This window comes from Mastigoproctus giganteus, chromosome 7 (genome assembly GCF_048544385.1).
Source record: "Mastigoproctus giganteus isolate SK-2022 chromosome 7, ASM4854438v1, whole genome shotgun sequence".
Classification (NCBI taxonomy): Eukaryota; Metazoa; Arthropoda; class Arachnida; order Uropygi; family Thelyphonidae; genus Mastigoproctus; species Mastigoproctus giganteus.
The window spans coordinates 70,945,880-70,973,665 of record NC_143581.1 but is presented as its reverse complement, the minus strand read 5'-3'; the positions used below and the strand labels follow the sequence as shown (position 1 = coordinate 70,973,665).

General features: G+C 37.2%; 1 protein-coding gene across 5 annotated transcripts in view; it reads right to left on the bottom strand.

Annotated features, from left to right (window-relative positions):
- The window catches only part of LOC150082988 (uncharacterized), a 1,785,507-nt gene that overhangs the window by 1,374,497 nt on the left and 383,224 nt on the right, over window positions 1-27,786 (bottom strand). For all 5 annotated transcript variants that reach the window (XM_090377722.1, XM_090377724.1, XM_090377725.1 and 2 more), the window contains exon 19: window positions 24,100-24,291. In XM_090377722.1, the coding sequence (XP_090233848.1) occupies window positions 24,100-24,291 (192 nt within the window). The remainder of the gene's footprint in view (window positions 1-24,099; window positions 24,292-27,786) is intronic.

Here is a 27,786-nt window from a genome sequence, read left to right as displayed (position 1 = left end):
AATTTGTGCAGCAGTCTTCCATGTGCAACAGTATCAAAAGCCTTTCTAAGATCCAAATATATAATATCAAAGTTATTCCCTGCATCCAGTTCTTTTGTGACTACATCATAGTATCCAATCAAATTGGTCAGGCAAGACCTGCCCTTAACAAAACCATGCTGCGTCTGAGCTATAACTGAATTCTTGTCTAGATGATCCTGCAGTGCTTCTTTAACCAGTGCCTCCATTAATTTACCTGGAACAGAAGTTAAACTAACAGGTCTATAATTACTTGTGTCAGCCTTTGAACCTCGTTTGTGAATTGGGGTCACATTTGCACATCTCCAGTCCATAGGTACCTCCCCTGAGTCCAAGGAAGCTCTCATAATTATGGCTAAGGGTTTGCTTACTTCCTTTGCTGCCTCCTTTAATATAACTGGATGGATCCCATCCACCCCAGGTGCCTTTTTTATGTTTGTCCTCAACAATCTCTCCTCCACTTTCCTCTCAGTTATTACAAAATCATCCAGCTCACTGCCAATGTTTACTTTACCTACATCATTCTCCTTCCTGAATAACTCCTCATGCGTGAATGTAGATGCAAAATACTCGTTTAGATTGTTAGCCACCTGAGCAGGATCCTCAACTGTTGAACCATCAATATCCAGTGGACCAATCTGATTCATCCCTTTCCTTTTCGAGTTCAAGTATGTAAAGAACTCTTTTCTGTTTTTCTTTGCATCCTTTGCCAAGGATTTTTCATAGTCTGCCTTTGCCTGCCTAATTTCCTTTGTGACTTGGTTACAGACCAACTTATATCTATCATAGGCTTCCATGTCACCCATTAATTTGTATGTACCCCATGCATTTTTCTTCTCTGCCACATGTCTCATTAGTTCATCTGACAACCATTTAGGCCTAAACCTTGAACAATATTTCTTAGTTGGTATGTAAAGCCTGGTAGCCTCCAAGATTAGTTCCTTGAATGCTTCCCATTTTGAGTTTGCTGTTGGTAACATCATCAGTTGGTCCCACTGTATAGAATTTAAATACTGTCTCAGACCATCATAGTCGCCTTTACGAAAACAAAAACCCTTCCCTTTACCTCTAATGGTAGTTACCTCCTTGAGTAAATCCCACTTCAACACACTGTGATCACTGCCACCTAGTGGTTCATTTATCTGCAGGTTCTTAATGCATGAAGAATCACTACTGATAATCAGATCAAGAGTATTGCTCCCTCTTGTTGCCTCACGAACATGCTGATGTAGAAAACAATTATATGTAACATGTAGTGGATTGTGCTTTTCTGCTGCCACTGATGTTAGCTTTTTCTATTATTTTTCTTATTTATTTTAATATATAATTTTTATTTCTCTATTTAATTTTTGGATTAATTTGATTAATTTGTGCCCCTCATATACATATATATATATATATATATGTATATGAGGGGCACTCATTTAATTAATGGACTGGTACAACATTTTTTATGTTTACCGCACAAACTTTCCATAACTGCCACTGGAAGCACTCTCCCTGATCGCTACTGAGCAGACTCTGTGTGCGCATGCCAGTACTTATCGAGCTAGTGTTGCATGAAGAGAGTTTTTTTAACCACGTCACTGACATTCATTTTAAACCAAGTATCATGTCAGATACAGACTGAATAATGATGTATGATTCATTATTGTGTCAGATGGGGCTTAAGAAACAATTAAAGAGATGAATGAAGCATATGGTAATGAGTGTCTTGGTAGAATGGCCATATTTCGGTGGTGTGAGGTGGTTTCTCCATCATGACAATGCCAGGCAACATACAGCTAATATTGTGTAGGCAGTGATCACTGCCATAGGTGTTGAGGTTCTGCCACATCTCCATTTATTCACCAAACTTAACAATCAACGTAACGTATCAACTCTGTGCTACCACACTGACAGTGGTAGAGAATGAAAATGACCTAGGGGTAACTGTGCAGTCAGATATGAAGTTTTCTGAGCAGTGCAGACGGTCTGCAAAAGTAGCTCATGGTGTCTTGTCAATGATATACTGAATTTTTCTAGTAGGGATAAGGAGGTGATTATCCCCTTGTGTAAGGCAATGGTCAGGCCACACCTTGAGTGCTGTATACAGGTCTGGAGGCCTCATTTTAAGAAGGATGTAGAGCTGCTGGAACGAGTACAGAGAAGGGCAACAAGATTAGTGAATGGAACAAAGGGTTGCTCTTATGATGAAAAGCTTAAGTTTTGCAAATTACAGTGTCTGGAAACTAGGCACTTGCAAGGTGATCTGATTGAGGTGTATAAAGCCTTGAATGGTTTGAGCATGCTCAATGCTGACGGGATTCTTTCTCGTACTCAGAATAATTGCCTGAGAGGGCATAAATTCAAATTGAGGAAAGACAGGTGCAAATAAATGTGCAGAAATTTGCCTTTAGCTAGCGGGAGGTTGATTGCTGGAACAAACTTCCATCTGTTGTTGTAGAAGTTGTTAGCTTAAATAGATTCAAGGCAACAACGTTTGGAGTGAGTGGATGGATGAAATTAGATTTTTTTTTTTTTTTTTTTTGATTGATGCTATATAAGCTTGCTTTCTTGCATCATGTGCCATTACTAATGCTAACTTAGCCCGGTGTGATATCTTCCTATTTCCAAACTTGAAGAAGGCTCTGAAAAGCAAGCATTTTGTGTTTGACACAACGATGGTTGCAGAGCCACAACTAAAGAACTTCACAGTCTTTTGAAAAATGGCTTGCAAGAAGCATTTAATGTTTGGGTACAACAGTAGCAAAAGTGTGTATAGTTCAAGGGAGAGTATTTTGAGGAGAAATCCACAGAAGATCCAGATGATGACAATTAAGATAAGATCTTGCACCAGTCCACGAATTAAATGATCACCATGGCATATATAAATATATATATTTGTATACGTATTTTTATGTGCTTATACACTCAGTGATCACTCTATTAGGTACACTTTCGTGTTTCATGAAATGAAATTCTCTTTCAGTAACATTTGTCATGTGGTGGTATGAAATATGAGATTACGTTGGCATTCGAGATTATGTTGATTACGTGGTATTCAATGTGGATTCTGTGGATTCGAGATTACGTGGTATGAGATTACGTTGGCATTCGAGGTGAGCGGATGCGCTTAGACAGGGCTCCTCAATTAAGTGGTTTACTTTTGGATAGTGCTTTTAAATATTTGATTTATTTAGATATTGTTGGATTATTTTGTTATATGTTTTCCTGTAACTGTTTGATTTTAATAATATTATAGATATAATTTTTTAAAGTTACTTTCATTGATATTTATTTAATTTTATAATGGTAGTTATGAGATCTGCCTTAAACACGTCACAGGGTATCGTGACTCACACGGAAATAGCAGATGGTGATTTACGGGTGAGTCATGATTTAATCCGTTGTGGAACCTGTGGAATGTTTTCCAAGGTCGACCTGGTGACTAATCCTACCTCACCTGGGGATTCTTTTCTTTGTGATCGATGTAAGGAGTGCACCGATCTTAAATTACAATTTGGTGCACTGATGGAACAATTTGAGTCCCTGAAAAAACGAGTGCTTGCCCTCGAAAATAATGCATCTGGGAGCTCATCAGGGACTCAAAACTCCAGCAATCTACCAAGTGATGCACACCCGATTCGAGCCTCAAAACAGAAAAACCAAGTGCAAACTACTCTGGATAATAGGAGACTCCATTGTCAGGGAAACGGGGAATATTTTTTGTAATAAGGATAGGTGGAGCAGAACCAGGATACGTCTGCCGGGAGCAACTATTGATGATGTCACCAACAGATTGTCAGATTTTAAAGGGGGTAAAGAAAATATTATTATTCATGTGGGGATAAATGATATTAAACGTACACGATCTGATGATTTGTTGGAAAAATACAGGACCATGCTGAGGAAATGTCGCGAGCTAGGCCATAATGTCTATGTGTCTGCAATTCTGCCCAGACACGATAGGAGGGATTATATGTTAAGAGCCTTGTGGATTAACTCAAGACTTGAAGGAATCTGCAAGGCTTTAGGGGGTAAATTTCTATCAGCATGGCCCACACTTGTAGGTAGAAGGAATTTGTTTTGTAGAGACGGGATACACTTAAACAAAGGTGGTGCAAAAGTTTTTGCCAGTATTACTGAGGATACCTTAAAGGTTCAGGGAAACTGCTAGTTAGGGGGGAATGTGGGTAATACTGACACGCGTTTATCTGATAATATTGGTCAATGTAACTCTTGCACATACCTTAAGAGTTCTTATCTGTTACCCCAACTGGACGTATTATCTAGATGTTCTGGGGGCAAAGACGTTTCACGTGAGCGGGTAGCTAATATCAGGGAAGAGAGCCTAAAAAACTTCAAGGGTTGTGTTGGGGTTGTTAAATATAGAAGAACAGTAAATCTTAATTGTTTATACAGTAACGTTAGAAGTGTCGTCAATAAAATGAGCGAATTCGAACTGCTGGCTAAAACAAGTAACGCGGACATAATAGGGCTTACAGAGACGTGGTGCCACCCGGAAATTGGGGGTGATGAGTTTCAGTATGGCTTGTATAATGTATTTAGGAAGGATAGGGTAGATAGAAGGGGTGGTGGGGTAATGCTTCTTATCAGAAGCAGCCTGAGTGTGACGATAGCTTTTCCGGATTCAGACATTTCACATGCTAGTATAGTCTGTATGGTGTGAGATAGTTGGAAACAAAGGTATAATGCGAGTAGGAGTAATCTACAGACCAGGTGATTGTGAAGATTATGACAAAAGCCTCTACATGCAAATGGAATGGGCAAGTAAGCATCAATGCCTTATTATGGGTGATTTCAATTTGCCTCTAATTGATTGGAGTAAATGGGAAGGAAACTCGACATGGGGAACAAAATTTTTAAATCAACTAGATGACTGTTATTTGTATCAACATGTCAGGGAAAGTACTAGAGAAAAGAATATCCTAGACCTCATCATCACACATGAATCAGATGATATAACAGGGCTGACAGTAGAGGAACCAGTAGCAGGAAGTGATAACGGAGTTCTACAGTGGATGATGATGAGAGAGGTAGCAGAAGTAAAAGGCAAAGGAATGGGTTTTAATTTCAGAAAAGGAAATTACGATGCCTTAAGGTACTACATGGCCTCTATTAACTGGGTAGATATCGTGCAGAGAATGAATACAATTGAACAGTGGTACGCTTTTAAAACATTAATCACAGATGCCTTGAATGCGTATATACCATTAAAAAAATACTCCACGAGAAGGGTTCCAAGTTGGATGAATAGTGAAGTTGCCACATTACTTGAGCAGAAAAAGGTGGCATGGAAAGGTTACAGAGCAATAAAAAGTACTGAAGCCTATAACAGCTACAAGGTGATGTGTAATAGAGACACAGAAAAGGTTCAACAGGCAAAGGCAGTTTATGAGAAATCACTAGCAAACAGAGCAAAGAGGGGGGAATAAAGAATTCTTCACATATATAAATGCCAAGAAGAGCAGGCAAACCAGATCGGACCTTTACGTAAGGGAAAGGGGATAGTAATAAATACACCAGCTGCCGTTGCAGATGAACTCAACAGTTATTTTGCATCGATATTTACAAATGAAAAGCCTTTTGTGGCAATGGGAAATTGTGGGAGCGAAGTTAAAAAATATGTAATTAATGATATTGAAATTTCGCAAGAACATTTAATGAAAAAACTTTCGAGCCTACAGACCAGTAAGGCTCCTGGAGTTGATGGAATATACCCTATAATCTTAAGAGAGGCGGCAAGCGAGTGCATTGAACCATTGAGGCTAATTATGCGAGTATCACTAGACTCTGGGGAGATTCCCTTGGATTGGAAAAGTGCAAATGTATCTTCCATACATAAGGGTGGCTCTAAAAGTGAAGTTGGAAATTATCGACCTGTCAGTCTGACTTCAGTAGTAGGGAAAATCATGGAGGCAATGATCAAGGGTGGAATTCAGGATCATTTGGATCAAACTGAAATTCTCAAGGATACTCAGCATGGTTTTGTAAAGGGAAAATCATGTTTAACAAATCTGGTTTGCTATTTCAAAAGGGTCACTCACGAGCTGGATTTAGGGAATAATTTCGACATTGTTTATTTAGATTTCAGCAAAGCTTTTGACTCAGTCCCACATGAGCGGTTGCTTTATAAGCTGGAACAGGTTGGAATCACTGGGAAAATCCTTAGATGGATAGAAGGATGGCTTCAGGGCAGAAGGCAGAGGGTTGTGATAAATGGCTATTCCTCAGATTGGGTTGATGTAAGAAGTGGGGTTCCCCAAGGATCAGTATTAGGACCACTGTTGTTTTTAATTTTCATAAACGACATTGATGAAGGGATAGAGGGCGTGATGTCTAAATTTGCAGATGATGTTAAAATTGGTAGGGTAGTTAATGATCACTGTCAAGCTGAGCTTCTTCAGAGAGACCTAGATAGACTTCAGGAATTGTCAGAAAAATGGCAGCTGTGTTTTAATCCAACAAAGTGTAAGGTATTACACCTGGGAAACAGTAATCCCAAAAAAACTTATTCACTTGGTGGAGTTCAACTAAACCCAGTACTGGAGGAAAGGGACTTGGGTGTTACGATATGGTCAGAGAGACAGACATGAAATTCTCTGACCATTGTAGACAGGTTGCAAGGAAGGCCCATAGTGTCCTATCGATGATCTATCGAACTTTTGCAAGTAGAGATAGGGACGTGATAATCCCATTATATAAGGCTTATGTTAGACCACACTTGGAATACTGTGTTCAAGTATGGAGACCGCACCTAAAGAAAGACATCGAGCTTCTTGAAAGGGTGCAAAGAAGGGTAACTCGCCTTCTTTGCACCCTTTGAAAGAAGAGTGAGATCGGCAAAAGGGCGTCCTTATGAAGAAAGACTTCGAATATGTGGGTTGCAGAGTTGGAAACTAGACACCTTAGAGGAGATTTCATTGAGGTGTTTAAGGCTCTGAGAGGCATCAGTAAAATGAATAAGGACAAAATTTTCAAGATTATAAATGATGCTAGAACTAGGGGACATAAATTCAAGTTACGGGGAGAAATGTTTAGATTGGACTGCAGGAAGTTTTATTTTAGCCAGAGTTATAAATTACTGGAATAAGTTGCCTTCATGGATGGTAGAGGCCGACAGTTTGGGGAAATTCAAAAGTCATCTGGATAGTACTTTCGGGTAAGGGAAGCGCATAGAATGATAGGTTTAATTTCCTTTTTTTAAAATTTTTTATTAATTATTATTATTTAGTTATTTATTTTATTTTATTTTTTTGTTTTTATCATTGTTTTGTTCGGATTTTTTTATTTTTATTTATTTTTATTTTTTTGGCTGGTGCAGCATAAGCCATAGGCTTTCTTGCACCGTGCAGCCGTTACTAATACTAATAAAGCAGGTGGCAAAGTAAGAGGAATGCTGTATGCTCTATGTATGTAATTCAATGCAAGAATGGACAAGGCAAAAGATTTAAGTGACTTTGAACATGGAATGATAGTTGGCACCATACAATCAGAATGCATATCTGAGAAATTAAAAGCAAGATTTTCATGTGTAATTGTGTCTCAAGTGTACCAAGATTGATCAATAACCAAATAAAATCCAGCTAATAATGATCCCATGGTTGGAAACTGCTCATTGATGGAGGGAGGCTAATGGAGATTAACAAGAAATGTGCAAGGTAACAGAAGGAGTACAGTCCGTCAAATAACAACCCAACAATGGTAACCAAAAAGGCATTTCACATTGCACAACTCTGCCTTGTCAAAAATAGGGTATTGCATTTGATGACAGAACTGTGATACACTCCTATCAGCAAAAATTAAAAGAAGTTATGATTACATTGGGCTCAGAAACATCAACACTGGACAGTGGAGGCACTGGAAGATTGGAAGCATTTTGCATAGTCTGATGAATTCCAGTTACTGCTGTTTAATGCTGACAGGAGGATCAGAAAATAGTGAAAATGCACAAGTCTATGCTGTTTTCACCATTACATAAAAAAGGTGAAAACAGATGCTTAAGAAGACAAATAATGGATCTATATGAAAGAATGGACCCATTCTGCTAAGTATCAATAATATAGGTGGTGGTGGTGTTTTTGGCATAGGTGTGTTTCTGAAAAAATATTTCTCACTAAGCACATTCCTTCATGGCTGCAGTATTTTCATCTGAATGGGTTGTTCCAACAGGATAATACAACATGTCACAAGGCTAGAATTGCAGAGAACTGGTTCAATGAACTGTGTGAGTGAATTCAGCCTACATTTTAGAAAGGATGTAGATTTGCTTGAGCATGTACAAAGAAGGGCAACAAGATTGGTGAGGAGAATGAAGGGATCCTCTTGCCAAGAGAGGCTTAAGTTCTGCAAATTGCAGTGGCTGGAGACTAGGCACCTGCGAGGTGATCTGATTGAGGTGTATAAGGCTTTGAATGGGTTGAGCATGCTGAATTCTGATGGGATTCTTCCAATTGTTTAGATTACGAACCTAAGGGGGCATAAATTCAAACTGAGCAAAGACAGCTGTAGAATAGATGTGTGGAAATTTGCCTTTAGCGGGTGGTTAATTGCTGGAACAAACTTCCATCTGTCATTGTGGAAGTTGATAGGTTAAATAAATTTAAGGAGGAACTGGACAAACATTTAGAGGGAATGGTTGTGTGATTATTTATTTATTTTTTTTTTTTTTTGGGCTGATACTACATAAGCTCATACGCTTGCTTTCTTGCATCACATGCCATGATTACTATTACTATTACATCAGTGGCCTTCACAATCACGATATCTGAATTGCATTCAGCATCTGTGGGACAAATTGAAATAAGCTCTTCAGAATTTTGGCAACTGTCCAAATTGCAACAACAATGAGAAGTAATGGGTAAATTAGAACAATATTCCTGTGGCATGCATTTAACATCTCATTGAGCCCATACCACAAACAACCAGACTGTTCGGAGGGCTAAAAGGACCTACTTGCTATTAGGTACGCAAACCTAAACTACGTTTGTTTGTTTGTTGTTTGGTTTTTAGGAGCATTAGTAACTAAGGCCATATTGCTCCAGGGATATGCGGTGATCATTCTCTGACCTTTCCGCATTCTCTGTATTTGGTGGTCATGGGCTGGAACCCTGGCCTAATCAAGAAGCGTGTGCTATGCACTGCTGCTCCTGCCCACCTGGCTACCCCCCTAAACTAGGTGTAATACATATCACTGCATTTAGGAATCTGTTAGCATAGTGTAGTATTGTTAATTAATCAATTAAATTTATATATCTTATTAATTTTCATTGTTAATCAATTAATTCTTCAAATAGGCCTCTGGGGTTGGGAAAGTTCTGATTCATAATAACTACAATGGAATACGCAAACTGTATAACTGAAACTTAATTAAAATAGAAATAATATTATAATATAAGACCAGATCAAATTAAAAATGATAAAATAAAATAAAATGATTGCACAATGAAAGCAATAAAATAATAAATAAAATATAAAGAATAGCATTATACTATACAGAATAAAAACGATAAAACAACTGTAGCATTCAGAGGCAACCACCTCCTTTATCAACAGTAAGACTTAACTTGTCATTTACATCCTTAAATAACTGCAGGATCATGGCTCGCAGCATGGGCAGTATCCTACACACACACATGCATGGAAATCATTCATCCCGTCCAAGAATTATGGTTTCAAAGAGGGGATGAGTATGGATTCCCCTGTCTCTATTAATGGCATTATGCTCAGAAGAGCAAATCCGCAATCCATTTGTGGTTCCAATATCCATGTGAATGATCGACTATGATGGCATCACAAGGTGAAATTTGGTGGTTCTCCTCCCAAAAATGTTCAGCCACAGCAGATTTCCCATAACCTGCAGCCTTTATTGTATTAATATGTTCCCCCATATGATCTTTGAAACAGTGCTTTGTCTCACCAACATAGCACTCCCCACAGTCCGGGCATTTGATCTCATATATGACCCCACTTGTACCTTCCATGGGTACGGGATCTTTAATCTTCGACACAACTGTGTGCATTCAGTTGCCCTGGTAGTTGCACACAGCATGTCTGGCAATTATGTAATACTCGGCCAATTTATTCAGTTAAGCCCCATTAGTAGGGAATGTATGTGGTGATGGCAATGGATATGAACAGCTCTCTTCATCCGTGTTCCACTTCCCGAACATATTTATCCAAGGCCTTCTGGGCCTTGGATAAATATGTTCGGGAAGTGGAACACAGATGAAGGTTTCCTGAGATTTGCTGTGACGGGTTTAATCTCCTCCATTCTAACCTCAGAGGTGCTACAGTGAGACCTAGCCCTATCCAACAAGGCCCTAATAACACTATTCTTGTGATTGTTGGCATGTGCCATGTTATATGTCCCCCGGCACATGGGTTTTCTATTTGTAAAATAATAAGAAAAGTTTACCTCAATATAATAGGTAGAACACTTCCATATGATACTCTCCAGCAATTAAAACTAAAAAATCGAAAATCTTACATTACAGTAAAAAATAATAATTAAAAATCAATTGAACACAATTAAAAATCAATCTGATGCAATTAAATAAATTAATTAAAAGGAATTTAACGAAAAAATTGCAAACCGATTTTCTTTCATGAAGCTGACAATGCTTTTCGACCGTATGTCATGATCACAGGAACGAAAATTACCAAATAGGGGTGAGCATGAAACTTAAATAGGAATTATTTGTCTTCGTGCATGCACATAAAAGCCCATGAATCAGAAATTATAAATGGCCAGTGAACATTCACAGAATTCTCATGTAATTTAATTTCGACAGTTTCTGCAATTAATAGTCTGCTATAATTACGTTGCACACTAAGTATTTCGGCCTTGTTAAATAAAAAAGTATGTTTTTCGTTAACAGCATGAAAGGCTAATTCTGAGGCTGCTAAACGAGAAGCACGAACTGAGGCCGCGTGTTGATTAACATGAAAATTCAGAGGAAAACACGTAGAACCTTGGTATGACGAGTTACAATCTCTGCAAGAAATGTTGTATACCATGTCATTTATTTGTGTTGTGAACGAGGAAAGGACTGAGCGATTTAAGAAAACTAAGAACCTTTTGCCCTCTGTACAATGGTGAATGTATTGTTGATGTATCGTTTCCATGCACGCATGAGGGAATCAGACCCGTCAAAAATCTTAGACTTGAGCTCCTTCGTGGCTAAGTTTTCTACAACAGCACTAATTGAAGAGCCCATCGCTGTACCCTGCTTATACATAGCATTTTGAAATAACATATACTGGAGAGACATAGTTCTATCCCACTACAAATATCTTCTATGCTCTTGGGAATCCTGTCCCTTAAGGTGTCATCCCTCTCTAATGCCATGTGCATGCTTTCTCCCCATGCTCAATGGGGTTGCATGTAAATGGGGAGACACCACATCAAATGAAATCATGTCCTCACTTTCTTCAATGACCTGAGCATGTATAGTAGCCTCCATAATACAGTTAATGAAGGTCCCAGTATTATGATTAATGGTTGGACCCACTGTTGCTATATAGAAGGCCATGGGAGATGTGTATTATGAGCATAATCCAGAATTTCAAAGTTAAACCATATTACTACCTCTTGTTGTCACTCTAAGATGCTGCTATAGAAAACAGTCTTTGAATGTGGATTTCCACAAAAGTCTTGCTAGTATGCAAGTGACCAACCTACAAGTTCCAGTCAATATCTGGGAAATTAAAATCTCCCATTATGATTAATGGTGGGACCCACCATTGCTATATGGAAGGCCATGGGAGATGGTGTGTATTATGAGCATAATCCAGAATTTCAATGTTAAACCATATTACTACCTCTTGCTGTCACTCTAACGTGCTGCTATAGAAAACAGTCTTTGAATAAATCCACAAAGGTCTTGCTAGTATGCAAGTGACCAATCTACAAGTTCCAGTTAATATCTGGAAAATGTCCCATTATAAGACATTCTGATTTACTAGCCCATCTATTTCTCTGTACAGGTGTTCGTTGTACTCATCGGAGTCATTAGGCCTATAACACACTCCTACTCTCATTTCTGCTTTCCCAGTTTTTATGTCACACCGAACTGACTGAACATTGCACTGTCGACCCATGCTGGATGCACTATCTTAGATTTTATGTTTCTTAACTAACAACATAACCCACCCCATCTGCACTTTTTGTACACATTGTACTCCACATATTCAAATTCTGCATCCCTTATATTTGAGTTACACCACATCTCTGATATTCAAACAATATCTGCATTTCATGTTTTGACAAGCACTTCAAATGCAACAAATTTATTTACTTTGCTTCTGGCACTGGTGTATGTGCAAGTATGCATTCACCTGTTCTTACTCTTAGTTGCCCTAACACTGCTCATCTATTTACTTGTTCCGTGATGACTTCCAGAAGCCCTTGAAATCTCCATCAACTAGCATTCCAGGTTGCTGCTCATTCTAATAGAAGCAGTGCAAGAATCACTTTCACCTCTGGCTGTGGCCATTGTTAATCTATTAGTCTGTGTATCCCCCAAGCTAGCAGTTTTCCAGCCTACCTAGTAGTGCCTTGATATCTTCAGCAAACATTCTTACTCCCTTTATATTTAAGTGTATCTCATTTCTGTAGAAGCAGTCTGTCCTGTTAAGAAGCACAGTCCATGCTGAGAAAATTTCTACATGATCCAGTTTCATTACCATATCAAACTCTACAGCTTATTTCCATTATCATAGTTTAACAACAACTCTTTTTCACAGAGCTCACTTAATAGGCATATTCCATATCACTTTCCCTGCAGTGAAATCATGTAAAAATCTTAATCATTAAATGGTCCACAACTTGATCCACAATCCTTTAACATTCTTAAAGTTCAGCATCCCACCAAGTATTGCAAATGTGAAAGTTGAAGCATATCAGGATTTCCCCAGTTCTAAACTCAAAAAGAAAAACCACATAATTCATGTGGTTTTTTTTATTATTTTATTTTTGGTTTTTTTTTAAACTTCATTCCACATCTCATTACATAGTACTTTGATATTTTTCATACAAAAAAGTATGTACCTTTTTTTAAAAAACACTATATTTCTCTTTTAATATATGGAAGTAATGTTATTCATTAAGCTCCATATCAACACTACTATAATGCATATTACCGTTAAGGATGAAATTGTATACAAAGCTAATTGTTCAGACTCATTAGTTTAAATATTTCAAAGATTTTTATCTCATTAATTTTGATGAACCTTTGTGAAAGGGCAAACTTTTTAATAAAAGTTCCCCTTTTCAGAAAACATACTAAATATCAAAGCTCACCTCTTGAATACTTATGAAAGGATTTAAGTGGTGTTTTGATTTTTATAAACACTTACAATTTTATTATAAATTAAAGATGAAATTAATTTACTAAGAATATGGCCATTTAAATAAGAATCTGGTTCTTATTCATTTATAAATTTTCAAAAAAGGGATGAAAGAGGAACTACCACAAAAATTACATGTATAAAGCATTTTAGGGAACAAAAAAAAAAAAAAAAAAAAAAAGAAAGAAACTAACATTAATAGTTACATCATACAAAATACTACTTAGAAAAATTAACATCAATGAAATATTTCTTTTCTGCAAGGATAATCTCTATTTAATTTCTGTGATGTGATACTTACACCGGCTATAATTGCAGCTACAGCTGGTTCAGAAAATACCGCATTCGAAGAATTAATCTTGGAAGCTACTAGGCTTTTCATGCCAGCCAAGAAATATTGTTCAAGGTTTAGGTGTAAATGGATGTCAGATGAACTAATGAGACATGTGGCAGAGAAGAAAAATGCATGGGATACGTATAAATTAATGGGTGACACGGAAGCCTATAATAGATATAAGCTGGTCTGTAACCAAGTCACAAAAAGGAGGTTAGGCAGGCAAAGGAAGGTTACGAGAAATCTTTTGCAAAGGATGAAAAGAAAAACAACTTTACTTATGTAAACTCTAGAAGGAAGAGATGAATCAGATTGGTCCACTGGATATTGACGGTTCAACTGTTGATGATCCTGCTCAGATATCTAACAAATGAAATGAGTATTTCGCATCGACCATCACACATGAGGAGTTATTCAGGGAGGGGAATGCCAGAGGTGAATTAAATGCTGGCAGTGAGCTACATGATTTTGTAATAACTGAAAGCAAAGTGCAGGAGAAATTGTTGAAGATAAATATAAGAAAGGCACCTGCAGTGGATGGAATCTATCCAGTTATATTAAAGGAGGCAGCAAAAGAAGTAAGCAAACCCTTACCCATAATTATGAGAGATTCCTTGGACTCAGGGGACTCAGAGGACAGTACCTATGGACTGGAGATGAGCAAATGTGAACGCAATTCAGAAAGAGGGATCACAGGGTGACACAAGAAATTACAGACCTGTTAGTTTAACTTCTGTTCCAGGGAAATTAATGGCGGCACTGGTTAAGGAAGCACTGCTGGATCATCTAGACAAGACTTCAGTTATAGCTTGGACACAGCATGGTTTTGCTAAGGGGAAGTCTTGTCTGACAAATTGGAGCAGTGTGGCATTGGAGGCAAATTTCTGCTATGCATAAAGGGATGGTTGAGTAGGAGAAGACAGAGTGGTAATCAATGGACACTGCTCTTAGTGGACTAATGTTATTAGTGGAGTCCCTCAGGGTTCAGTGTTGTTTTCTGTATTTAATCATGATATTGATGAAGGTATACCAGACTTAATGTTCAAGTTTTCAGATGATATGAAGGTTGGCAGGGTTGTTAATGGCACTAATGACAGTACGCTGCTGCAACAGGATCTATAAAAGTTGAGCAGATGGACTGAGAGGTGGCAACTGAAGTTGAGCATTGACAAATGGGACGTACTGCATATGAGAAGCAGTAACCCCAGAGAAACATATCAACTGTGTGGTACTACACTGACAGTGGTAGAGAATGAAAAGGACCTGGGGTAATTGTGTAGGCAGATATGAAGTTTTCTGAGCAGGGCAGACAGTCTTCAAGAGTAGCTCATAGTGTCTTGACAATGATATATAGGAATTTTACTAGCAGAGAAAAGGAGGTGATTATCCCCTTGTATAAAGCAATGGTCAGGCCACACCTTGAGTACTGTATACAGGTCTGGAGGCTCATTTTAGGAAGAAAGTAGAACTTCTGGAGCGAGTACAGAGAAGGGCAACAAGATTAGTGAAGGGAACAAAGGGTTGCTCTTATGAAGAAAGGCTTGAATTTTGCAAATTACAGTGTCAGGAGACTAGGCAGCTGAAAGGTGATCTGATTGAGGTGTATAAAACCTTGAATGGTTTGAGCAGTAGCATAGGAACGCCTTGGCATTGGGGCTGATGCCACGGGCACTGATATGAGAAGGGCACTATTTACAGGCCACATCAGTTCCATGCCAAACCATTTCAACAACCTAGGCTACCTGTTGAAATGGTGCCCCCAGATGATGTCTCATCAGGATGAGAGTAAAGGGCAGGGTAAAAATTAATTTTTGCCAAATGGTGTTCTTAAATGGCGATTATTCAAGTGTGAATACATCCTTAAAACTGGGTACATACTGCATAGCAGCATCGATCTATTCATCAGTACCGCATAGAAGGATTGAATAAAAAGGAAATTAAAAAAAAAATTTATTTATTTATTATTTTGTTTTTTTATTTTTTAAATTAATTTATTTATTATTTTATTTATTATTTTTTTTTTTTGAAACTGTCCTAAATGTCTGAATCACTTGGATATTCAACTATTTTCTTTGACCATGTAAACAGAAATAAGGGAGATTTACGGCAAAGTGTGGATGATTCACTTCCTCGAAACAACAGATGACCACTTGTCGGGGAAAAGGCAAACCATCATCAGCCATTGCAAGATGAAGGCCTCTCCAGCAACTTCCCAGTTCCTTCTGTTTTGTGCAATGGCCATCCATTTACTCCCCACGAACTCTTGAATTTCATCTGTCCATCTCTGTCATTGTCTTCCAGGTTTTCTTCCAGCTCCTCTTGGGTACCATTCTCTTATTTTTTTAGTCCATCTGTCACCATGTCTTCGAGCTGTGTCCTACCCAAGTCCATTTCAGTTCTTTAGTTTTGATAAGAATGTCCTTTACTTGAGTTTGCTGCCTAATCCATGTGTTTCTCTTCTTATACAACAGTTTGAGTCCTAATATAATTCGCTCCATTTCTCTTCTTATACAACAGTTTGAGTCCTAATATAATTCGCTCCATTCTTTGCTGTGTAGTTTTCAGCTTCTATTCCATTATTTTGGTGAATGCCAAAGTCATGGTGGGAATACACATTGATTGGTTCATTATTTTATGTTTCAGAAAAATTGGGATACTATGCCTCAGTGACTACATTTCTAGAATGTTATCCATCCGAAAAATATTCTTCTCTTGATTTCCAGCCATTTATCATTATCACAGCTAATGACTTGACCAAGATAAGTACAGGAACTCTCCGACTTACATAAGTCGGAATTTCCCCCATGCTTGTGCAGCACCCACAACTGTGCTCGCTGAATTGATTGAATCAAAAAATAAATGTTCGACAAACGTGTAAATAGAATTATTTATTGTATTTATTCAATTTTTTATCTCATGCACAGGAAAAATTAAAAAAGCGTGCAATTTAAAAAATTTAAAAATTATAAAATTACAAAAAAAAGAGAGGAGACAGGCATAACATCTGCAAGTTTTACGTCTTGAGCATCGTTGTCAGAATCGACGTCTTTAGCTGATAAGTATGGCGCTGCTGAGGATGAGGGCTGCGTAGATTTAGAAGAGGTCAGCTGCTCAACCTTACAAAAGAACTTATTAATGGATGACTGGATGGTGGCTTTTTTCTTTTTATCGTAGATTTCTTTGTAGCAAGCAAGCATATCATTCACCCCCCCCTCTGTTAACTTTTAAGAATTGTTCGCTGTCAGGATCCATCTTCTAAAACCTCGCCATCTCTCTGGTGATGAAGCGTCTCGGCTCCTCATTTCGTTCATCCTGAGCTTCATCAGCATTTTCTTCTTTCACTATCGCTGCCTGCAAGTCAATAAATTCTTTGTTAGATAATTCCTTCTCTTCTTCCTCTATTAACTCCTCCACGCCTTCGGCATCAACCTGCAATTGAAATAGCTCTGAAACCTTTATAATCTTATCTGTAATCTCTTAATATGATTCGTCTTTTTCAAATCTTTCAAAGCCTTTTACATGCCGTGGGCATATTTTCTTCCATGTGCCATTTAAACAACTTTTAGTAATTTCTGCTCAGGCCTTATTAACGTTTAAGATGGCATGGTAGATACTGTAAGATTTCCAAAAGTCTCTTAATGTAAATTTTTTCTCATCGTCTACTGCAGACAATGTTGTGCATAAATAGTATACATTTAAATTCGAAATAATACCCTGATCCATTGGTTGGATGAGTGAAGTTGTGTTTGGCGGTAGGAATATGACTCTCACGTTCAAATTGAAATCAACTAGATACGTAGGATGTCCAGGAGCATTATCTAATAGAAGCAAAATCTTGAAAGGAACGTCGTTAGCTTTACAATATTTTTCAATCTTGGGAATGAAGCAGCATTTAAACACATCCTCAAAGAGAGATATTGTTATCCATGCTCTCTGGTTCGATCGGAAATGCACAGGTAGGGTGTCTTTATTGATGCCCTTAAATGCAAGAGGATTTCCAGAATGATACACAAGCAGTGGTTTTAATCTGTAATCTCCTGCTGCATTAGCCCCAAGCAAGAGCATGGCCCTATCTTTTGATGCCTTGAAACCTGGCATTGTATTTTCCTCTTTGGCAATGTATGTTCGATCTGGCATTTTTTAAATACGGGGCAATCTTTTCAATGTTAAAAATTTTCTGCATTTTAATAGCCGTTTTCATCAATAATTTTTTCCAACACATCACAAAATTTCTCTGCAGCTGGAGAATCGGTACTAGCAACTTCACTGCATACTTTAACATTGTGGAAACCAGCGCGATGTTTGAACCTATTAAACCACCCATTGCTTGCCATGAACTTGGGTTGGAGTTTGCTGTACTTATCCTTAATATCTTTATAAATACTTCTTGCTTTTGCTTGAATGGTCATTAGACTCAGGGGCACTCGCTTCTAATATGATATTAGAATATGATATTCCATCCATATTATTAACAACTGTTCCATCTTCGATATAGCACCTGAATGCTGTTTTCTGATCACTGTTGATCTTAAGTGTGATGATCCTTTGACATGTTCTTTTATACATGCATTGTCATTTAAAATAGTATTCACTGTTGAAGCAGCAAGACCTAATTTCCTTGCAATAGATGACAAACTTTGTTCTCTTTTGTACTTCTTAATCATTTTCATCGTCATTTTTAAATGAATTTTGTTTGGTTTCCTAGCACTGCTAGCACTTGCACTTTCTGTTGGTCCCTTTCCCTTCACCATTGTAATAAGTAAATAGGAATGAAGAGAAGAGTCTGAAAATTTATATTTTTTATATGATTGAAGATTTCAGTGAAGGGGAACACATTTCACCATAACAGCGTAAAAATCCACACAATTGCAGTTATCGGTATTATTGCAAATGCAATAAGATCGAGTTTACTACCCGTTTATAATTAGATGCACTAACAGAAAAGCCCAATAAATTGGAAAGTGCAAATTATTTTTATTGTTTTTTGGTCGTGATCTCCAGAAATGCGCTTTAGAAAAAATATTACAAAGGCATTCAAAATTAATTCGTATAACGGGAACATATGATAACAATGGAAGGGTAGTGCAATTTCCATTATAAATATGACCTTTTAGACAGATCAATAGCTTAGTAATATGTCAAAATTTTCAACTTCCAAGGACTTGGAACGATTTACAAAAAAAAACAAAAAAAAAAAAAAAAATACCAATGTGTTATTGGGTTCACATTACGATATTTTCAGGATACCTCCATTTATTCCTATGGGATGCAAAATACATTCACTGATTTTTTTTAATGTTTGCACTGGCCGGCAAAAACTTACGTAAAGTCGAATTTCCATAAGTTGAGTATTATATAAGTTGGGGAGTTCCTGTATATAAATCCACCCAGGGCCGAAGCTAGCATTTGTGGTGCCCAAGGAAAAACCTTGAAATGTTTCCTAATTCATATTGTATCTCAACACATGTATATGCAGTGCGGCATGTCACCTATTTTAGACAGCACTTGTGACAAGTGCCTCACTTGCACACCCGTAGGGTCTGCCCTGAATCCAACTTTTCAATTTCTGCTCCTTCAATGATTATATCACTTCCTGTGGCATACTTGTTCATTTTTGTTTTAACTATTTTCATCTTTAGTCCGAAATCCTTTCTAATATGCATAACTGATTAAGCTTTTCCTCTGATTCTTCAAGATCATGGCTTATGATCACAATGTCATCTGAAAATCATAAATGGTTCACAATGCTTCCTTTATATAACCATTTCAACCTTCTGAAAGCTTCTTCAAGGGCACCAATAAACAACTTCGGAGATATTGTGTCTCCTTGTAGAACTCCTTTCTCAATTTTAAATTTACTACTGTCTTTGTCTAGTCTAATAAAGGAGGTAGCGTTCTCATATATTTTCTTCAGAGTCATAACGTATAGGATGTCTATGCCTTGTCTTTCCAGTGACCAAAACATTGCCTTATACTGTATGGAGTCAAATGCCTGTTCATAATCCACAAATGCCAGACATATTGGCATTTATAAAGAGTGGTTTTCGACTAAAGGAAAACCACTCTCTCTCTCTCTCTCTCTCTCCTAAATCTCTAATAGGGTGCTTACAGTAGAAGGTTAACCAAAGCTTATTGTTCAAATATGGAATACACCTTGATCTGAACACTTGCAATGGATAAACAGAAAGTAGTTGACCAACTCAACTTCTCGATATGGTTGCCAGGTATTTGGGATAGATTTTATGGGTACCACTTAGTTGAAGATGGTAATCTCTTAATTCGTGCTTGGCAGCAGCACTATTGCATAAATTGCTTGATGGTCAGAGGGGCAAACATTGCGTACCTAGTTAAGTTTCTCGTAAACCACACTTTATATGGAAAATTTCATAGTTTTACGGAAACTATTTTAAATGTAATTAAGAAAGAAAATTCCAAAAATTTGCTATAAAGTTCGTTAAACACAATTCAACTGTACTTATTATTTATGCTAAGCAACTTGAATAGAAATCATGACTCAGAGCAGCAAAGCAAAAGGCTCAAACTAGTGGAAGTGCTGTGGCTCAGAGGAGAACTGAGGGGGGCAGGCGGTTGTCCTCTGTCACACAGTCTATTGAAATGCACTGTTTGTTTGATGTTTGTGGAGCAATCAGGAATGGGACATGATATTGCCAAGGGGAATATCTTTGTGTGTGTGTGTGTGTGTGTGTGTGTGTGTGTGTGTGTGTGTGTGTGTGTGTGTGTGTGTGTGTGTGTGTGTGTGTGTGCGCGCGCGCGCGATGTAAGGAGTGCGAGGAACTCAGGCACCAACTCGGCATTGTTATGGGCTTATATGAGAGCTTGAAGGACAGGGCGGATGCCCTCGAAGGATTTAAATTGAGGCGCCCATCAAACTCTCAGCTGCCCACATCAATGCCTGAGCTTGCACTTGAACATCACGCAACACAGCGACAACCCCCCAGGCAGAATGCGCTCGTCTCAAAAGAACTAGTTGTTGTAGGTGACTCTATTGTCAGGGAACACAATGTGTACAGAAAGGATAGACAGGACAGGAAGGGAGGAGGGGGGTTATGCCGTTAGTTAAGAAACACAAAATCTAAGGAAGTGCATCCAATTGATGTGGCTGGACAATGCAATGTTGAGTCTGTTTGGTGTGACATAAGCACTGGGAAAGGAAAAATGAGAGTAGATGTATGTTATAGGTCTAATGAATCTGATGAGTATAATTAGCAATTGTGCAGAGAAATGGAGTGGGCCAGTAAATTAGAGTGTCTTATAATGCGAGGATTTTAATTTCTCGGATATTGACTGGAATTTGTGGTTTGGTCACTCACACACTAGCAAGGCTTTTTTGTGGATTTATTGGATGATTGTTTTCTACAGCAGCATGTTCGGGAGGCAACTAGAGGGAGTAAATACTCTTGATCTGATTATCCGTAGTGATTCTTCATGCATCAAGAATCTGCAGATAAAGGAACCACTAGGTGGCAGTGATCACAGTGCGCTGAAGTGGGATTTACTCAAAGAGGTAACTACCATCAAAGGTAAATGGAAGGGTTTTTGCTTTCATAAAGGTGACTAGAGTGGTCTGAGACAGTATTTAAATTCTATACGGTGGGACCAACTGATGATGTTACCAACAGCAAATTCAAAATGGGAAGAATTCAAAGAATTAATCTTTGAAGCTACTAGGCTTTTCATACCAACAAAGAAATATTGTTCAAGATTTAGGCCTAAATGGATGTCAGATGAACTAATTTCATGACAGAGAAGAAAAATGCGTTGGATACATATCAATTAACATGTGACACAGAAGCCTATGATAGATATAAGCTGGTCTGTAATCAAGTTACAAAGGAGGATAGGCAGGCGAAAGCAGATTACGTAAAATCTTTGGCAAAGAATGCAAAGAAAAACAGCAAAGAGTTCTTTACTTATGTAAACTCTAGAAGGAAGGGGATGAATCAGATTGGTCCACTTGATATCGATGGTTCAACTGTTGATGATCCTGCTCAGGTAGCTAACAAACTAAATGAATATTTTGCATCTACATTCACACATGAGGAGTTATTCAGGGAGAGGAATGCCAGAGGTGTATTCAACTCTGACAGTAAGCTAGATAATCTTTTAATAACTGAGAGTAAAGTGGAGGAGAAATTGTTGAAGATAAACATAAGAAAGGCACCTGGAGTGGATGGAATCTATCCAGTTATATTAACGGAAGTGGCAAAGGAAGTAAGCAAACCCTTAGCCATAATTATGTTGTTGTTGTTATTTGGTTTTTTGGAGCATTAGCAACTAAGGCCATATTGCTCCATAGATATGCGGTGGTCATCCCCTGACCTTTCCGTATCTTCTGTGTTTGGTGGAGCCATAATTATGAGAGCTTCCCTGGTCTCGGGGGAGGTACCCATGGACTGGAGGTGTGCAAATGTGACCCCAATCCACAAAGGAGGATCAAAGGGAGACACAGATAATTACAGACCTGTTAGTTTAACTTCTGTTCCAGGGAAATCAATGGAGGCACTGGTTAAAGAAGCATTGCAGGATCATCTAGATAAGACTTCAGTTATAGCTCGGACACAGCATTGGTTTGTTAAGGGGGAAGTCTCGTCTGACAAATTTGATTGGATACTATGATGTAGTCACAAAAGAACTGGATATAAAGAATAACTTCGAAATCATATATTTGGATCTTAGAAAGGCCTTGGATACTGTTGCTGTTGGAAAACAGCTGCGACTGCTGCACAAATTGGAGCAGTGTGGCATTGGAGGCAAATTGCTGCTATGGATAAAGGGATGGTTGAGTGGGAGAATACAGAGAGTGGTAATCAATGGACACTGCTCTTTGTGGACTAATGTTATTAGTGGAGTCCCTCAGGGTTCAGTGTTGGGTCCATTGTTGTTTTCTATATTTATAAATAATATTGATGATGGTATATCAGGCTTAATGTGCAAGTTTGCAGACGATACAAAGGTTGGGAGGGTTGTTAATGACCCTAATGACAGTACACTGCTACAACAGGATCTAGAAAACTTGAGCAGATGGGCTGAGAGGTGGCAAATGAAGTTTAACATTGACAAATGTAAAGTAATACATATGGGAAGCAGTAATCCCAGAGTAACATATCAAATCTGTGGTACCACACTGTGAGTGGTAGAGAATGAAAAGGACCTGGGGGTAATGTACAGGCAGATATAAAGTTTTCTGAGCAGTGCAGATGGTCCGCAAGAGTAGCTCATGGTGTCTTTTCAATGATATACAGAAATTTTTCTAGCAGGGATAAGGAGGTGATTATTCCCTTGTATGAGGCAATGGTCAGTACTGTATACAGGTCTGGAGACCTCATTTTAAGAAGGATGTAGAGCTGTTGGAATGAGTACAGAGAAGGGCAACAAGATTAGTGAATGGAACAAAGTGTTGCTCTTACAAAGAAAGGCTTAAGTTTTGCAAATTACAGTGTCTGGAGACTAAGCACCTGCGAGTGATCTGATTGAGGTGTATAAAGCCTTGAATGGTTTGAGCATGCTCAATGCAGATGGGATTCTTCCTCTTGCTTAGAATAATCGCCTGAGAGGGCATAAATTCAAATTGAGAAAATACGGTTGTAGGATAGATTTGCGGAAGTTTGCCATTAGCCAGCGAGTGGTTGATTGGTGGAACAAACTTCCATCTGTCGTTGTAGAAGTTGATAGCTTAAATAGATTCAAGGCAGAACTTGACAAACATTTAGAGTGAGTGGATGGGTGAAATAAGGGTGTTTTTTTTTTTTTGGCTGATGCTATATAAGCTTGTTTTCTTGCATCATGTGCCTTTGGTAATGTTAATGCTATTATGATTTTAGCAATTGTCGAAAAACCTAGCTACCCCTCTGGGTTTGAGCACGCTCAATGTGATGGGATTCTTCCTCTTGCTCAGAATAATCAGCTGAGAGGGAATAAATTCAAATTGAGGAAAGACAGCTGTAGTGTAGATGTGCAGAAGTTTGCCCTTAGCCAGCATGTGGTTGATTGCTGAAACAAACTTCCATCTGTCGTTGTAGGAGTTGATAGCTTAAATAGATTCAAGGCAGAACTAGACAAACATTTGGAGTGAGTGGATTGGGTGAAATTAGAAGTTTTTTTTTTTTTTTTTTTGGTTCATGCTATATAAGCTTGCTTTCTTGCATCATGTGCCTTTACTAATACTAATGAAGAAGATAAATTTTCAAAAGAGATGAGAGGAAAATCTCTCAAGAATTATGTGTATAAAACATTTTAGGGAACAAAAAAAAAAGAAAGGAATCTAACATTAATAGTTACATAATACAAAATACTACTTAGAAAAATTAACATCAATGAAATATTTCTTCTATTCAATGATAATCTTTATTTAATTTCTGTGATGTGATACTTACACTGGCTATAATTGCAGCCACAGCTGGTTCAGAAAATACTTCCGGTGTAGCATATGGAGACATCTCACATACTGTTGCTTCCAAGTCATGAATCATTGATTTATTTTTGAAATCCCAAATATCTGCAATGGATCCATTGTGGCAGGGAAAATTTGCAAAGTTTACTGCTTCTTTAGATATGCCAAACAGTAACTATATAAAATAAAATTGCATTGTACTGTTAGTTTATTTTTAATCTAATATTCCAAAGTAATTATTATTAAAATAGATATTATACTTTAATTTTTTTTTTATCTGAGAATTAAATTAATTTTAGTGATAAACTAGTTTATACATCAACAACAAAATTTACATTATAATGATTTTACAGAGATGTAATAAATAAATTAGGCATTTCTGAAAATAAAATATTTCTACAAATTTTATTTATAACTCATAAAACCTGGATTTTGTATGACAATTAATATGGATTAATAACAGAAGTCTATTTTATCTTGTTTAAAACTTTTATATGGAAATGGAAAAAGTGAGAACCAGACTTGTTCTCATTGAAGATCACCCAGCTATGTGATGTAGCCTTTGTAGCTGGAAAAGGAGAAAAAAACAACTAAAATACACACCCACAAGTTAATACTAGCTCTTGGAAGTCCAGTGTTTGAAAAGATGTTTTATGGGTCCTTTAAGGATGGGGGTAAAATTTCGGTTCGCGATGTCACACCTGAAATCTTCGACATTATGATAATGTGAGTTATTGCCTGTGTGTTCATGTATTATTAGGATTTGACTAATTTCTCTTACTAATTATCAGCATATTTTAATTAATTGATACTGCAGTTATGCCAATATGGAGAAAGTCTTGCTTTCACTGTATCATAAATTCTAGCAGCACTCAAAATAAAATATTTTTTTGGATAAACACAATAAAATACGTTATCTGTTAAATATGGAATAAAAGATTGAAATGGAATGTTGAATAAAAGAATTTCAATATGCAATATAGAATAAAAGATTGAAATTTTGAATAAATTGGTATCTTTCTCTGAGTACTTTGTAAATCTTTTTTTCAACATAAAAATGTCCTAACCAAAATAAAATTTCAGTTATGAACAAAACAATTTCTTGTTTTGTTCATAAATGTAAATAAATTAATCTACAGCGTCTTCTTTCACCTTTGGTCAGAGAAGATGGCTCCAATGTGTTGTGGAAGATTTTCTACTATTTTATGCTAATCTCTGCTAACAAAAAAGGTTCACAGTTTTACCCTAATTCTGTCCCCATTCAAATCGAAAGGTGTCCAATTGTGTTCAATGTTTTGAATGAATTGCACAATGGCCAGTGTATCTTCAAACGGTGCTCGCAGGTAACACAGTTGTAATAATCATTTTAATTATATACATAACATATTTGGATAAAAAAAAAAATAAAAGTAAGCTAAATCTGTTTTGGCAAGGCTATTTTAACTAAATTTAAATAAAGATTGATTTTTCTGACTCTGATCGTTGAAAATTGTTTAATTACATAAAAATAAAAAAGTAGCATGTTTAACTTTCTATAGATATTGAAAATTTGATAATTTATTCTAAGACATTATAGATTTTGGGATCCTTCTCTTCTTCATAGTCTTGTTCATAATTAGAATTTCTTTTTACTTTATACAGTGGAGTTGCATAGCAAAAACAGATGGGAATTTTGACCATGCTTCTAAAGTTTCTTTTGCATCTGTTAAGGTGGAATTGAATTCTACATCTGAATGAAAATCAGTTAAATATTCATGTAATTAAATAAATAAACAAATATTTATTTATCCTACCAAAATAAATAAAGTGTTACATTGATGAGTGACAAATTCCCTTCACGGCAGTAAATGCCAGGGGATTTGCATATACAATATAAAGGAATAGAAAATATATAGTGATTAGATTTACATTGCATTTCTGTCTAGAGTCCTGGCAGTTAACATATAAATTGCTCAGTATAACAACACCACACATGCTGAATACACTTAGACGTGGTACGTTTGTTAACATAAGCACATCATTGAGTATACACAGTTGTTAGAAAAATGCATAGAACTGTTAGAGGACTGAGCGAATGACATCATGGATTTGTTTCCTGTAATTGGATCTTCTATTAGCCTTTTAAGGTCAATTCCACTTTGAGATAAGGTGTGGATTGATTCTAACACCCTGGCTGGTATGAACCTATTGGCTATCTTCAGTCTGTTGGCCTTCATCCTCGGGAATTTCATGCCTCTTAAGGCTGATGGTGGGATATGCACTCACAAAGCTGCCAGAAGCACAGTGATGATATGACACCAGTCATCATCTTTATTATAGTTATCAGTCATTTCCAGGCAATAGTGTCTGGTAAACGCTGTAGTTTCAGCTGCTCAGCAAGCTGCGTGATCCTTAACTGATGGGGAAGATGGTGTTTACTGTTAACTCACTTCAGCAGTCAGAATTCAGTCGCATATATTCTACTAGTGTTGGTAGGGGTGGCTGATGCCCACAATTCAGTACCATACAATATGGCTGAATACACTGTGTTTCCTATATATAAATAAATTTTATATATAAGATAAATAAATAAATTTATTCCATAAATTTTTCCATTCCAACTACCCACTTCCACATCACCTGATGGTAATTTGTTCCAACTACCCACTTCCACATCACCTGATGGTAATTTGTTCCAACTACCCACTTCCACATCACCTGATCGTAATTTGTTCCAACTATTATAATTACTCTTTGTCTGAAAGCAAATTTTTGCTCATTGTCCTGCAGCCATCCTTCCTTAGTTTAATTTATATGTCCTTATATTTATGTTTTTTGAGCAAAGAGTAAGGCTGCCATCAGCATTTATTTTTACTCAATCCATTTAAAGACTTCCACACTATGGGACTCTAATTTCCACAGGTTGTGATTCCATTTTTTTTTTAATTTGCGTAAGCGATTTGATTATTCAAGTCAGATTTTTATAAAATTTTATTTAAATTAATTTTTGCGAAATATAGTTGAACATACATATTTCAGTTAAGCTAGTTTTCAATCACTGGTCAAAAAATTAGAAACTCTATTCAGTAAAAAAATCCAATCATACAGGCCTACCCTTCACCACAGAAATAGTCTTCCTTGCTCATTAATACATTTGGAACTAAGTAAATAAGATACTTCCATACACTAAATGTTGACTCATCGTGCTGTATCAAAGTATACAATATTTCATCGGTATACTGTACAAAGATAGGATAAAATTTTGTAGTTATTTCTATTAATTGAACAGCAATGAGTCCAACACCGTACCCTGGGGGGGGACCACTATTAATAACATTAGTCCACAAAGAGTAGTATCCATTGATTACCATTCTCTGTCTTCTCCCACTCAACCATCCTTTTATCCATTGTAGCAACTTGCTCTTAATGCCATACTTCTCCAATTTGTACAGTTGTCTTCCATGTACAATAGTATCATATACATGGATTTCCTGAAATCCATGTATATGATATCAAAATTATTCTTGCAACTAGTTCCTTTGTGACCATGTCATAGTATCTAATAAAATTGGTCAGACAAGCCTTCCTGTTAACAAATCCATGCTGTGTCTGAATTATTACTGCTGATTTGTCTAGGTGTTCCTCCATCACTTCTTTAACCAGTGCCTCCATTATTTTCTCCGACACACAA